The 13,038-nt window shown below is 44.9% G+C and overlaps 1 protein-coding gene across 8 annotated transcripts in view; it reads right to left on the bottom strand.

Moving 5' to 3' along the window:
• Positions 1-11,798, bottom strand: part of LOC124046819 (dynactin subunit 1-like) — an 808,447-nt gene extending 796,649 nt beyond the window's left edge. For 2 of the 8 annotated variants that reach the window (XM_046367575.1, XM_046367576.1), the window contains exon 1: positions 11,141-11,792. In XM_046367575.1, the coding sequence (XP_046223531.1) occupies positions 11,141-11,179 (39 nt within the window). In that variant the 5' untranslated portion in view covers positions 11,180-11,792. Of the gene's footprint in view, positions 1-11,140 lie in introns of all 8 variants that reach the window. The other 6 variants (XM_046367579.1, XM_046367578.1, XM_046367580.1 and 3 more) reach the window with 4 other exon arrangements.
• Between the last annotated feature and the right edge of the window lie 1,240 nt (positions 11,799-13,038).

Genomic DNA, 13,038 nt, shown 5'->3' with positions numbered 1-13,038 from the left:
GTAGGTAGTAGTCCTATAGTAGGTAGCAGTCCTATAGTAGATAGTAGTCCTATATTAGGTAGTAGTTATATAGTAGGTAGTAGTCCTATAGTAGTCCTATAGTAGGTAGTAGTCCTATATTAGGTAGTAGTCCTATAGTAGGTAGTGGTCCTATAGTAGTCCTATAGTAGGTAGTAGTCCTATGGTAGGTAGTAGTCCTATATTAGGTAGTAGTCCTATATTAGGTAGTAGTCCTATAGTAGTCCTTTAGTAGGTAGTAGTCCTACAGTAGTCCTATAGTAGGTAGTAGTCCTATTGTATGTAGTAGTCCTATAGTAGGTAGTAGTTCTATAGTACATTTACATTTACATTTAAGTCATTTAGCAGACGCTCTTATCCAGAGCGACTTACAAATAGTAGGTAGTAGTCCTATAGTAGGTAGTAGTCCTATAGTAGGTAGTAGTCCTATAGTAGTCCTATAGTAGGTAGTAGTCCTATAGTAGGTAGTAGTCCTATAGTAGGTAGTAGTTCTATAGTAGGTAGTCGTCCTATATCAGGTAGTGGTCCAAAAGTGGGTAGTAGTCCTATAGTAGGTAATAGTTATATAGTAGGTAGTAGTGGGTAGTAGTCCTATACTAGGTTGTAGTCCTATAATAGGTTGTAGTCCTATAATAGGTTGTAGTCCTATAATAGGTAGTAGTCCTATAGTAGGTAGTAGTCCTATAGTAGTTAGTAGTCCTATAGTAGGTAGTAGTCCTATAGTAGTTAGTAGTCCTATAGTAGGTAGTAGTCCTATAATAGGTAGTAGTCATATAGTAGATAGTAGTCCTATAGTAATTTGTAAGTCGCTTTGGATAAGAGCGTCTGCTAAATGACTTAAATGTAATGTAAATCTATAGTAGGTAGAAGTCCTATAGTAGTCCTAAAGTAGGTAGTAGTCCTATAGTAGATAGTAGTCCTATAGTAGTCATATAGTAGGTAGTAGTCCTATAGTAGGTAGTAGTCCTACAGTAGGTAGTAGTCCTATAGTAGGTAGTAGTCCTATAGTAGTTAGTAGTCCTATAGTAGGTAGTAGTCCTATAATAGGTAGTAGTCATATAGTAGATAGTAGTCCTATAGTAATTTGTAAGTCGCTTTGGATAAGAGCGTCTGCTAAATGACTTAAATGTAATGTAAATCTATAGTAGGTAGAAGTCCTATAGTAGTCCTAAAGTAGGTAGTAGTCCTATAGTAGATAGTAGTCATATAGTAGATAGTAGTCCTATAGTAGGTAGTAGTCCTATAGTAGGTAGTAGTTCTATAGTAGGTAGTAGTCATATAGTAGGTAGTAGTCCTATAGTAGTCCTATAGTAGTTAGTAGTCCTATAGTAGGTAGTAGTCATATAGTAGTCCTATAGTAGGTAGTAGTCCTATAGTAGGTAGTAGTCCTATAGTAGTCCTATAGTAGGTAGTAGTCCTATAGTAGGTAGTAGTTCTATAGTAGGTAGTGGTTCTATAGTAGGTAGTAGTTCTATAGTAGTTAGTAGTCCTATAGTAGTTAGTAGTCCTATAGTAGGTAGTAGTTCTATAGTAGGTAGAAGTTCTATAGTAGGTAGTAGTCCTATAGTAGTCATATAGTAGGTAGTAGTCATATAGTAAGTAGTAGTCATATAGTAGTCCTATAGTAGTTAGTAGTCCTATAGTAGTTAGTACTCCTATAGTAGGTAGTAGTCCTATAGTAGGTATTAGTCCTACAGTAGGTAGTAGTCCTATAGTAGGTAGTTGTTCTATAGTGGGTAGTATTCCTATAGTAGTCCTATAGTAGTTAGTAGTCCTATAGTAGGTAGTAGTTATATAGTTGGTATTAGTCCTATAGTAGGTAGTAGTCCTATAGTAGGTAGTAGTCCTACAGTAGGTAGTTGTTCTATAGTGGGTAGTAGTCCTATAGTAACCCTATAGTAGGTAGTAGTCCTATAGTAGGTAGTTGTTTTATAGTGGGTAGTAGTCCTATAGTAGTCCTATAGTAGGTAGTAGTTCTATAGTAGGTAGTAGTCCTATAGTAGGTAGTAGTCCTACAGTAGGTAGTAGTCCTATAGTAGGTAGTTGTTCTATAGTGGGTAGTAGTCCTATAGTAGTCCTATAGTAGGTAGTAGTCCTATAGTAGGTAGTAGTCCTATAGTAGGTAGTAGTCATATAGTATGTAGTAGTCCTATAGTAGGTAGTAGTCCTATAGTAGGTAGTAGTCATATATTAGGTAGTAGTCCTATAGTAGTCCTATAGTAGTTAGTAGTTCTATAGTAGGTAGTAGTCCTATAGTAGGTAGTAGTCCTACAGTAGGTAGTAGTCCTATAGTAGTTAGTAGTCATATAGTAGGTAGTAGTCCTATAGTAGGTTGTGGTCATATAGTAGGTAGTAGTCCTATAGTAGTTAGTAGTCCTATAGTAGGTAGTAGTCCTATAGTAGGTTGTGGTCATATAGTAGGTAGTAATCCTATAGTAGTTAGTAGTCATATATTAGGTAGTAGTCCTATAGTAGTTAGTAGTCATATAGTAGGTAGAAGTCCTATAGTAGTTAGTAGTCATATAGTAGGTAGTAGTCCTATAGTAGTCCTATAGTAGGTATTAGTCCTATAGTATGTAGTAGTCCTATAGTAGGTAGTAATCCTATATTAGGTAGAAGTCCTATAGTAGGTAGTAGTCCTATAGTAGGTAGTAGTCCTATAGTAGTTAGTAGTCCTATAGTAGTTAGTAGTCCTATAGTAGGTAGTAGTCCTATAGTAGGTAGTAGTCCTATAGTAGGTAGTAGTCATATAGTAGGTAGTAGTCCTATAGTAGGTAGTAGTCCTATAGTAGGTTGTGGTCATATAGTAGGTAGTAGTCCTATAGTAGGTAGTAGTCCTATAGTAGGTAGTAGTCCTATAGTAGGTTGTGGTCATATAGTAGGTAGTAGTCCTATAATAATAATAATAATAATAATATATGCCATTTAGCAGACGCTTTTATCCAAAGCGACTTACAGTCATGTGTGCATACATTCTACGTATGGGTGGTCCCGGGGATCGAACCCACTACCCTGGCGTTAGTCCTATAGTAGGTTGTGGTCATATAGTAGGTAGTAATCCTATAGTATGTAGTAGTCCTATAGTAGGTAGTAGTTCTATAGTAGGTAGTAGTTCTATAGTAGGTAGTAGTCCTATAGTAGTCCTATAGTAGTTAGTAGTCATATAGTAGGTAGTAGTCCTATAGTAGTTAGTAGTCATATAGTAGGTAGTAATCCTATAGTATGTAGTAGTCCTATAGTAGGTAGTAGTTCTATAGTAGGTAGTAGTTCTATAGTAGGTAGTAGTCGTATAGTAGTCCTATAGTAGTTAGTAGTCATATAGTAGGTAGTAGTCCTATAGTAGGTTGTAGTCCTATAGTAGGTAGTAGTTCTATAGTAGGTAGTAGTTCTATAGTAGGTAGTAGTCATATAGTAGTCCTATAGTAGGTAGTAGTTCTATAGTAGTCATATAGTAGGTAGTAGTCCTATAGTAGGTAGTAGTCCTATAGTAGGTAGTAGTTCTATAGAAGGTAGTAGTTCTATAGTAGGTTTTAGTCCTATAGTAGGTATTAGTCCTATAGTAGTCCTATAGTAGGTAGTAGTCCTATAGTATGTAGTAGTCCTATAGTAGTCCAATAGTAGGTAGTAGTCCTATAGTATGTACTAGTCCTATAGTATGTATTAGTCCTATAGTAGGTAGTAGTCCTATAGTATGTAGTAGTCCTATAGTAGTCCTATAGTAGGTAGTAGTCCTATAGTAGGTAGTAGTCCTATAGTAGTCCTATAGTAGGTAGTAGTTCTATAGTAGGTAGTAGTCCTATAGTAGGTAGTAGTCCTATAGTAGGTAGTAGTCCTATAGTAGTCCTATAGTAGGTAGTAGTTCTATAGTAGGTAGTAGTCCTATAGTAGGTAGTAGTCCTATAGTAGTCCTATAGTAGGTAGTAGTCATATAGTAGTTAGTAGTCCTATAGTAGGTAGTAGTCCTATAGTAGGTAGTAGTCCTATAGTAGTCCTATAGTAGGTAGTAGTCATATAGTAGGTAGTAGTCCTATAGTAGTCATATAGTAGGTAGTAGTCCTATAGTAGTCCTATAGTAGGTAGCAGTCCTATAGTGTTACTCATGTAGGAACAGCTGCACTACTACATTACAGCTGCTCTTATTACTAAAACAGATACACTGGTCTGTACTACAACAACAGAGCACTCTTTCTGTGTTACTATAGTAGGTAGTAGTTCTATAGTAGGTAGTAGTCCTATAGTAGGTAGTAGTCCTATAGTAGTCCTATAGTAGGTAGTAGTCCTATAGTAGGTATTAGTCCTATAGTAGTCCTATAGTAGGTAGTAGTCCTATAGTAGGTAGTAGTCCTATAGTAGTCATATAGTAGGTAGTAGTCCTATAGTAGTCATATAGTAGTTAGTAGTCCTATAGTAGTCATATAGTAGGTAGTAGTTCTATAGTAGTCCTATAGTAGGTAGTAGTCCTATAGTAGTCCTATAGTAGGTAGTAGTCCTATAGTAGTCATATAGTAGGTAGTAGTCCTATAGTAGTCCTATAGTAGGTAGTAGTCCTATAGTAGTCCTATAGTAGGTAGTAGTCCTATAGTAGTCCTATAGTAGGTAGTAGTCCTATAGTAGTCCTATAGTAGGTAGTAGTCCTATAGTAGTCCTATAGTAGGTAGTAGTCCTATAGTAGTCCTATAGTAGGTAGTAGTCCTATAGTAGTCCTATAGTAGGTAGTAGTCCTATAGTAGGTAGTAGTCCTATAGTAGGTAGTAGTCCTATAGTAGTCCTATAGTAGGTAGTAGTCCTATAGTAGTCCTATAGTAGGTAGTAGTCCTATAGTAGTCCTATAGTAGGTAGCAGTCCTATAGTAGTCATATAGTAGGTAGTAGTCCTATAGTAGTCCTATAGTAGGTAGCAGTCCTATAGTGTTACTCATGTAGGAACAGCTGCACTACTACATTACAGCTGCTCTTATTACTAAAAACAGATACACTGGTCTGTACTACAACAACAGAGCACTCTTTCTGTGGTACTGCAGAGAATGAGCTGTTCAATTTGAATAGGGACTCACTCTACTGCTTAAGCATCCTTGGTACTAAGTGAAATGAATGAAATTAAAGATTCATTATGTTTTATACAATACTCAGCCTGAGCCTGAGACCAAGGACACAACCCAAAGGCACCCTATCCGCTATGTAGTGCAGTCCTTTTGTAGTATATAGTGCAGTCCTTTTGTAGTATATAGTGCACTACTTTTGTAGTATATAGTGCAGTCCTTTTGTAGTATATAGTGCACTACTTTTGTAGTATATAGTGCAGTCCTTTTGTAGTATATAGTGCACTACTTTTGTAGTATATAGTGCAGTCCTTTTGTAGTATATAGTGCACTACTTTTTCGAGTCTTGGGTATTGGGTAACCATTTGGGATGTGGCCCAGTTCACCATGCTGGAGGAGACATCCTGAATGATTCAATACTACTCTACTCTTACACACACACACACACACACACACACACACACACACACACACACACACACACACACACACACACACACACACACACACACACACACACACACACACACACACACACACACACACACACACACACACACACACACACATACATACACACACACACACACACACGCACACGCACACGCACACGCACACGCACACGCACACGCACACGCACATGCACACGCACACGCACACGCACACACACACACACACATACACACACACACACGGCCCTACCAGCTAACATATATACCACTGAGTCTGGAAACAAACAGGGCCCTACCAGCTAACATATAAACCACTGAGTCTGGAAACAAACAGGGCCCTACCAGCTAACATATATACCACTGAGTCTGGAAACAAACAGGGCCCTACCAGCTAACATATAAACCACTGAGTCTGGAAACAAACAGGGCCCTACCAGCTAACATATATACATACACTCCTCTCCTCTTTTGACCTCACCCTCTCACCTTCCCCCCCTACTCACAAGGCAGGCAATACGCTCGACCTCATCTTTACTAGATGCTGTTCTTCCACTAACCTCATTGCAACTCCCCTCCAAGTCTCCGACCACTACCTTGTATCCTTTTCCCTCTCGCTCTCATCCAACACTTCCCACACTGCCCCTACTCGGATGGTATCGCGCCGTCCCAACCTTCGCTCTCTCTCCCCCGCTACTCTCTCCTCTTCCATCCTATCATCTCTTCCCTCTGCTCAAACCTTCTCCAACCTATCTCCTGATTCTGCCTCCTCAACGCTCCTCTCCTCCCTTTCTGCATCCTTTGACTCTCTATGTCCCCTATCTTCCAGGCCGGCTCGGTCCTCCCCTCCCGCTCCATGGCTTGACGACTCATTGCGAGCTCACAGAACAGGGCTCCGGGCAGCCGAGCGGAAATGGAGGAAAACTCGCCTCCCTGCGGACCTGGCATCCTTTCGCTCCCTCCTCTCTACATTTTCCTCCTCTGTCTCTGCTGCTAAAACCACTTTCTACCACTCTAAATTTCAAGCATCTGCCTCTAACCCTAGGAAGCTCTTTGCCACCTTCTCCTCCCTCCTGAATCCTCCTCCCCCTCCCCCTCCTCCTCCCTCTCTGCAGATGACTTCGTCAACCATTTTGAAAAGAAGGTCGACGACATCCGATCCTCGTTTGCTAAGTCAAACGACACTGCTGGTTCTGCTCACACTGCCCTACCCTGTGCTCTGACCTCTTTCTCCCCTCTCTCTCCAGATGAAATCTCGCGTCTTGTGACGGCCGGCCGCCCAACAACCTGCCCGCTCGACCCTATCCCCTCCTCTCTTCTCCAGACCATTTCCGGAGACCTTCTCCCTTACCTCACCTCGCTCATCAACTTATCCCTGACCACTGGCTACGTCCCTTCCGTCTTCAAGAGAGCGAGAGTTGCACCCCTTCTGAAAAAACCTACACTCGATCCCTCCGATGTTAACAACTACAGACCAGTATCCCTTCTTTCTTTTCTCTCCAAAACTCTTGAACGTGCCGTCCTTGGTCAGCTCTCCCGCTATCTCTCTCAGAATGACCTGCTTGATCCAAATCAGTCAGGTTTCAAGACTAGTCATTCAACTGAGACTGCTCTTCTCTGTATCACGGAGGCGCTCCGCACCGCTAAAGCTAACTCTCTCTCCTCTGCTCTCATCCTTCTAGACCTATCGGCTGCCTTCGATACTGTGAACCATCAGATCCTCCTCTCCACCCTCTCCGAGTTGGGCATCTCTGGCGCGGCCCACGCTTGGATTGCGTCCTACCTGACAGGTCGCTCCTACCAGGTGGCGTGGCGAGAATCTGTCTCCTCACCACGCGCTCTCACCACTGGTGTCCCCCAGGGCTCTGTTCTAGGCCCTCTCCTATTCTCGCTATACACCAAGTCACTTGGCTCTGTCATAACCTCACATGGTCTCTCCTATCATTGCTATGCAGACGACACACAATTAATCTTCTCCTTTCCCCCTTCTGATGACCAGGTGGCGAATCGCATCTCTGCATGTCTGGCAGACATATCAGTGTGGATGACGGATCACCACCTCAAGCTGAACTTCGGCAAGACGGAGCTGCTCTTCCTCCCGGGGAAGGACTGCCCGTTCCATGATCTCGCCATCACGGTTGACAACTCCATTGTGTCCTCCTCCCAGAGCGCTAAGAACCTTGGTGTGATCCTGGACAACACCCTGTCGTTCTCAACTAACATCAAGACGGTGGCACGTTCCTGTAGGTTCATGCTCTACAACATCCGCAGAGTACGACCCTGCCTCACACAGGAAGCGGCGCAGGTCCTAATCCAGGCACTTGTCATCTCCCGTCTGGATTACTGCAACTCGCTGTTGGCTGGGCTCCCTGCCTGTGCCATTAAACCCCTACAACTCATCCAGAACGCCGCAGCCCGTCTAGTGTTCAACCTTCCCAAGTTCTCTCACGTCACCCCGCTCCTCCGCTCTCTCCACTGGCTTCCAGTTGAAGCTCGCATCCGCTACAAGACCATGGTGCTTGCCTACGGAGCTGTGAGGGGAACGGCACCTCAGTACCTCCAGGCTCTGATCAGGCCCTACACCCAAATAAGGGCACTGCGTTCATCCACCTCTGGCCTGCTCGTCTCCCTACCACTGAGGAAGTACAGTTCCCGCTCAGCCCAGTCAAAACTGTTCGCTGCTCTGGCTCCCCAATGGTGGAACAAACTCCCTCACGACGCCAGGACAGCGGAGTCAATCACCACCTTCCGGAGACACCTGAAACCCCACCTCTTTAAGGAATACTTAGGATAGGATAAAGTAATCCTTCTCACCCCCCCCCCCCCTTAAAATATTTAGATGCACTATTGTAAAGTGGCTGTTCCACTGGATGTCATAAGGTGAATGCACCAATTTGTAAGTCGCTCTGGATAAGAGCGTCTGCTAAATGACTTAAATGTAAAATGTAAATATATACCACTGAGTCTGGAAACAAACAGGGCCCTACCAGCTAACATATATACCACTGAGTCTGGAAACAAACAGGGCCCTACCAGCTAACATATAAACCACTGAGTCTGGCACCGAACAGGGCCCTACCAGCTAACATATATACCACTGAGTCTGGCACCGAACAGGGCCCTACCAGCTAACATATAAACCACTGAGTCTGGAAACAAACAGGGCCCTACCAGCTAACATATATACCACTGAGTCTGGAAACAAACAGGGCCCTACCAGCTAACATATAAACCACTGAGTCTGGCACCGAACAGGGCCCTACCAGCTAACATATATACCACTGAGTCTGGCACCGAACAGGGCCCTACCAGCTAACATATAAACCACTGAGTCTGGAAACAAACAGGGCCCTACCAGCTAACATATAAACCACTGAGTCTGGAAACAAACAGGGCCCTACCAGCTAACATATATACCACTGAGTCTGGCACCGAACAGGGCCCTACCAGCTAACATATATACCACTGAGTCTGGCACCGAACAGGGCCCAACAGCTAACAAATAAACCACTGAGTCTGGCACCGAACAGGGCCCAACCAGCTAACATATATACCACTGAGTCTGGCACCACACAGGGCCTTACCAGCTAACAGCAACACAACCGAGTCTAGCACCGAGCAGGGCCCAACCAGCTAACAGGAAGACCACTGAGTCTGTCACAGAACGGGGACAAACCAGCTAAGAGCTATACCACAGATTCTGGCACCAAACAGGGCCCTACCAGCTAACATATAAACCACTGAGTCTGGCACCGAACAGGGCCCAACAGCTAACAGAGTTCGTACTAAATCAGGTCAAGTCCTCAGTGTGGACTGTGAAGTACACATAAGGACATTCCCAAATGGCAATCTATCCCCTATATAGTGCACTTCTTTGACCAGGGCTTCATTTCAACAACTATTCAGCATTTCCCTGACAGATCTGACAAGGTGTAGCTATGATGTCATTGCTCCTTCCCACAACAGCTGTGATGTCATCCCTCCTGAGTCAGTGTCTTATGACAAACAGGAAGTGATCCAGAGCGACGGAGATGAGACTGGTTGTCCAGTAACAACAACAATATGCAATTGAAGTCGGATGTTTACATACACTTAGGTTGGAGTCATTAAAACTTGTTTTTCAACCACTCCACACATTTCTTGTTAAACAAACTATAGTTTTGGCTTAAGGACAACAAAAGTCAAGGTATTGGAGTGGCCGTCACAAAGCCCTGACCTCAATCCCATGGACAATTTGCGGGCAGAACCGAAAAAGCATGTGCGAGCAAGGAGGCCTACAAACCTGACTCAGTTACACCAGCTCTGTCAGGAGGAATGGGACAAAATGATTATCTCTACTACTATTGTGACATTTCACATTCTTAAAATGAAGTGGTGATCCTAACTGACCTAAAAAAAGGGAATTTTTACTTGGATTACATGTCAGGAAGTGGCTTTAAATGTATTTGACTTCAACTGTAACTACAGCCAACACTAAACAACCATAAACACTAGCTAAGACATACCTCATACACCCCTACAGCCCTCCACCTCTCCGGCCCATACAAACACAGATCTCAACCCAATACACACCACAGACCTCTTGAAAAACCCAGACCCCACAGCACAGACAGGAGGAAGGTAACAGTGCTGTACACAGACAACATGTAGTCTCGTCTAACACTCCTCTCATCCAGACTGCACATAATAAACACCGGAAAACTGTACATAGAGTACGTAGGTAGGCTAACAGTCAACACCCATTGACTGTAGGTAGGTTAACAGTCAACACACCCATTGACTGTAGGTAGGCTAACAGTCAACACCCATTGATTGTAGGTAGGCTAACAGTCAACACCCATTGATTGTAGGTAGGCTAATAGTCAACACCCATTGATTGTAGGTAGGCTAACAGTCAACACCCATTGACTGTAGGTAGGCTAACAGTCAACACTCATTGACTGTAGGTAGGCTAACAGTCAAAACCCATTGACTGTAGGTAGGCTAGTAGTAGCCCCCTACCAGACACTAACCCACTCCTCTATATAGGCAGCCCCCTACCAGACACTAACCCACTCCTCTATACAGGCAGCCCCCTACCAGACACTAACCCACTCCTCTATATAGGCAGCCCCCTACCAGACACTCACCCACTCCTCTATACAGGCAGCCCCCTACCAGACACTAACCCACTCCTCTATACAGGCAGCCCCCTCCCAGACACTAACCATGTCCTCTATACAGGCAGCCCCCTCCCAGACACTAACCCACTCCTCTATATAGGCAGCCCCCTCCCAGACACTCACCCACTCCTCTATACAGGCAGCCCCCTCCCAGACACTAACCCACTCCTCTATACAGGCAGCCTCCTCCCAGACACTCACCCAATCCTCTATACAGGCAGCCCCCTACCAGACACTAACCCACTCCTCTATACAGGCAGCCCCCTACCAGACACTAACCCACTCCTCTATACAGGCAGCCCCTCCCAGACACTAACCCACTCCTCTATATAGGCAGCCCCCTACCAGACACTAACCCACTCCTCTATATAGGCAGCCCCCTACCAGACACTAACCCATTCCTCTATATAGGCAGCCCCCTACCAGACACTAACCCACTCCTCTATACAGGCAGCCCCCTACCAGACACTCACCCGGGTGTGTACATTCCTCCTAGTAGTCTGAGACGACATGCTGATTCTCCAGTCTTTGCCAGGCTCCACACTGGCCTGTCTGCTCTTATAACAATGAGGAGGAGAAGGTGACGTCGTCGGTGTGGGGGGGAGGTATTGCCGGTGTGGAGGGGGGGGGGGTTCAGTGATGCTTCTAGAGAGTCTCTCTCTCGATAATCCTCTAGGTCGCCTCTCTTCTATAGGCCTCGACCCCCTCTAGTCCACACAGCCACAGCCCAGGGACAACTTCCCTACTCCTCGTTGGTCCTGCTGATTTCCTCCCTGTCTGGTCAGGAGAGAGGAGGGAGAGAGAGATGTATATCCTGGCTCGCTGTCTGGGCTCACAGACGGCGCTCTGCACTGACAGGAAAGACAGCCTCAGCCTCCGACTGCAGACTTCAGAGTAGACGCCGGGCCCTGGAGGAGAGGAGGATGAATGGAGAGAGAAGGAAAAACAGAGCAGAGAAAGAAACTACAGGCAGGGTTGGTCTGCTGTCTGTGCTGTGAGTGCATCAGCTGAGAGCAGAGAGAGGTAGCACTGCGCTAGTGTATGCTCTAGCTTGTTCTCTGCAGGAGGCAGGCAGGGAGGGTGGATTGCTAGGCCCAGGGAGCTACTGGGTCTTAAAGGCAGCCGGGTTTATCATCCATGACACAAACAAAGCCTTTTCAAAGCTGATCCATCAGACATATAGGAGAGGCAAACACTCCAACAACACAGAGCTGCATTCCACAGTACGGGGAAGAGCTAGAGGACCTTCAACAACGGTAGAGTCTATTGAGCTCCTCTCAGAGGTCCCCAGTAGCAGAGTTTTAACCTTCAACAATGGTAGAGTCTATTGAGCTCCTCTCAGAGGTCCCCAGTAGCAGAGTTTTAACCTTCAACAATGGTAGAGTCTATTGAGCTCCTCTCAGAGGTCCCAGTAGCAGAGTTTTAACCTTCAACAATGGTAGAGTCTATTGAGCTCCTCTCAGAGGTTCCCAGTAGCAGAGTTTTAACCTTCAACAACGGTAGAGTCTACTGAGCTCCTCGCAGAGGTTCCCCATAGCTGTGTTTTTCCTTCAACAACAGTAGAGACTATTGAGCTTCTCTCAGAGCCACCTACAGGTCACACTTGCAGGACTGTTATATCGGTAGACACACAGCAGATAATGATACATGGCCAGCACAAACAAAAAGCGGGATTAATCAATTAATCATAGCAGCATCTCACCATCGAGCTAATGCATAAACCATGCTGCCACATTCATTAACTCTTAAAAGAGTCTGCAGCTCTGGGCACCGTATTCGTAGCGTCTCAGAGTAGGAGCGCTGATTTAGGATCAGTTCAGCCTTTTAGATTATAATAGACAGGTCCGTGAGCTGATCCTAGATCAGCACTCCTCTTCTGCACTCTTCCTACACCCGGAATTGATCTGGGTGGAGACAGAACTGATCTGGGTGGAGACAGAACTGATCTGGGTGGAGACAGAACTGATCTGGGTGGAGACAGAACTGATCTGGGTGGAGACAGAACTGATCTGGCTGCTGACAGAACTGATCTGGGTGGAGACAGAACTGATCTGGGTGGAGACAGAACTGATCTGGGTGGAGACAGAACTGATCTGGGTGGAGACAGAACTGATCTGGGTGGAGACAGAACTGATCTGGGTGGAGACAGAACTGATCTGGGTGGAGACAGAACTGATCTGGCTGCTGACAGAACTGATCTGGCTGCTGATAGAACTGATCTGGGTGCTGACAGAACTGATCTGGCTGCTGACAGAACTGATCTGGGTGGAGACAGAACTGATCTGGGTGGAGACAGAACTGATCTGGCTGCTGACAGAACTGATCTGGCTGCTGACTGAACTGATCTGGGTGGAGACAGAACTGATCTGGC

This window comes from Oncorhynchus gorbuscha, linkage group LG10 (genome assembly GCF_021184085.1).
Source record: "Oncorhynchus gorbuscha isolate QuinsamMale2020 ecotype Even-year linkage group LG10, OgorEven_v1.0, whole genome shotgun sequence".
Lineage (NCBI taxonomy): Eukaryota > Metazoa > Chordata > Actinopteri > Salmoniformes > Salmonidae > Oncorhynchus > Oncorhynchus gorbuscha.
Note: the sequence above shows the minus strand (reverse complement) of the source record. Positions and strands in the feature narration are given on the sequence as shown.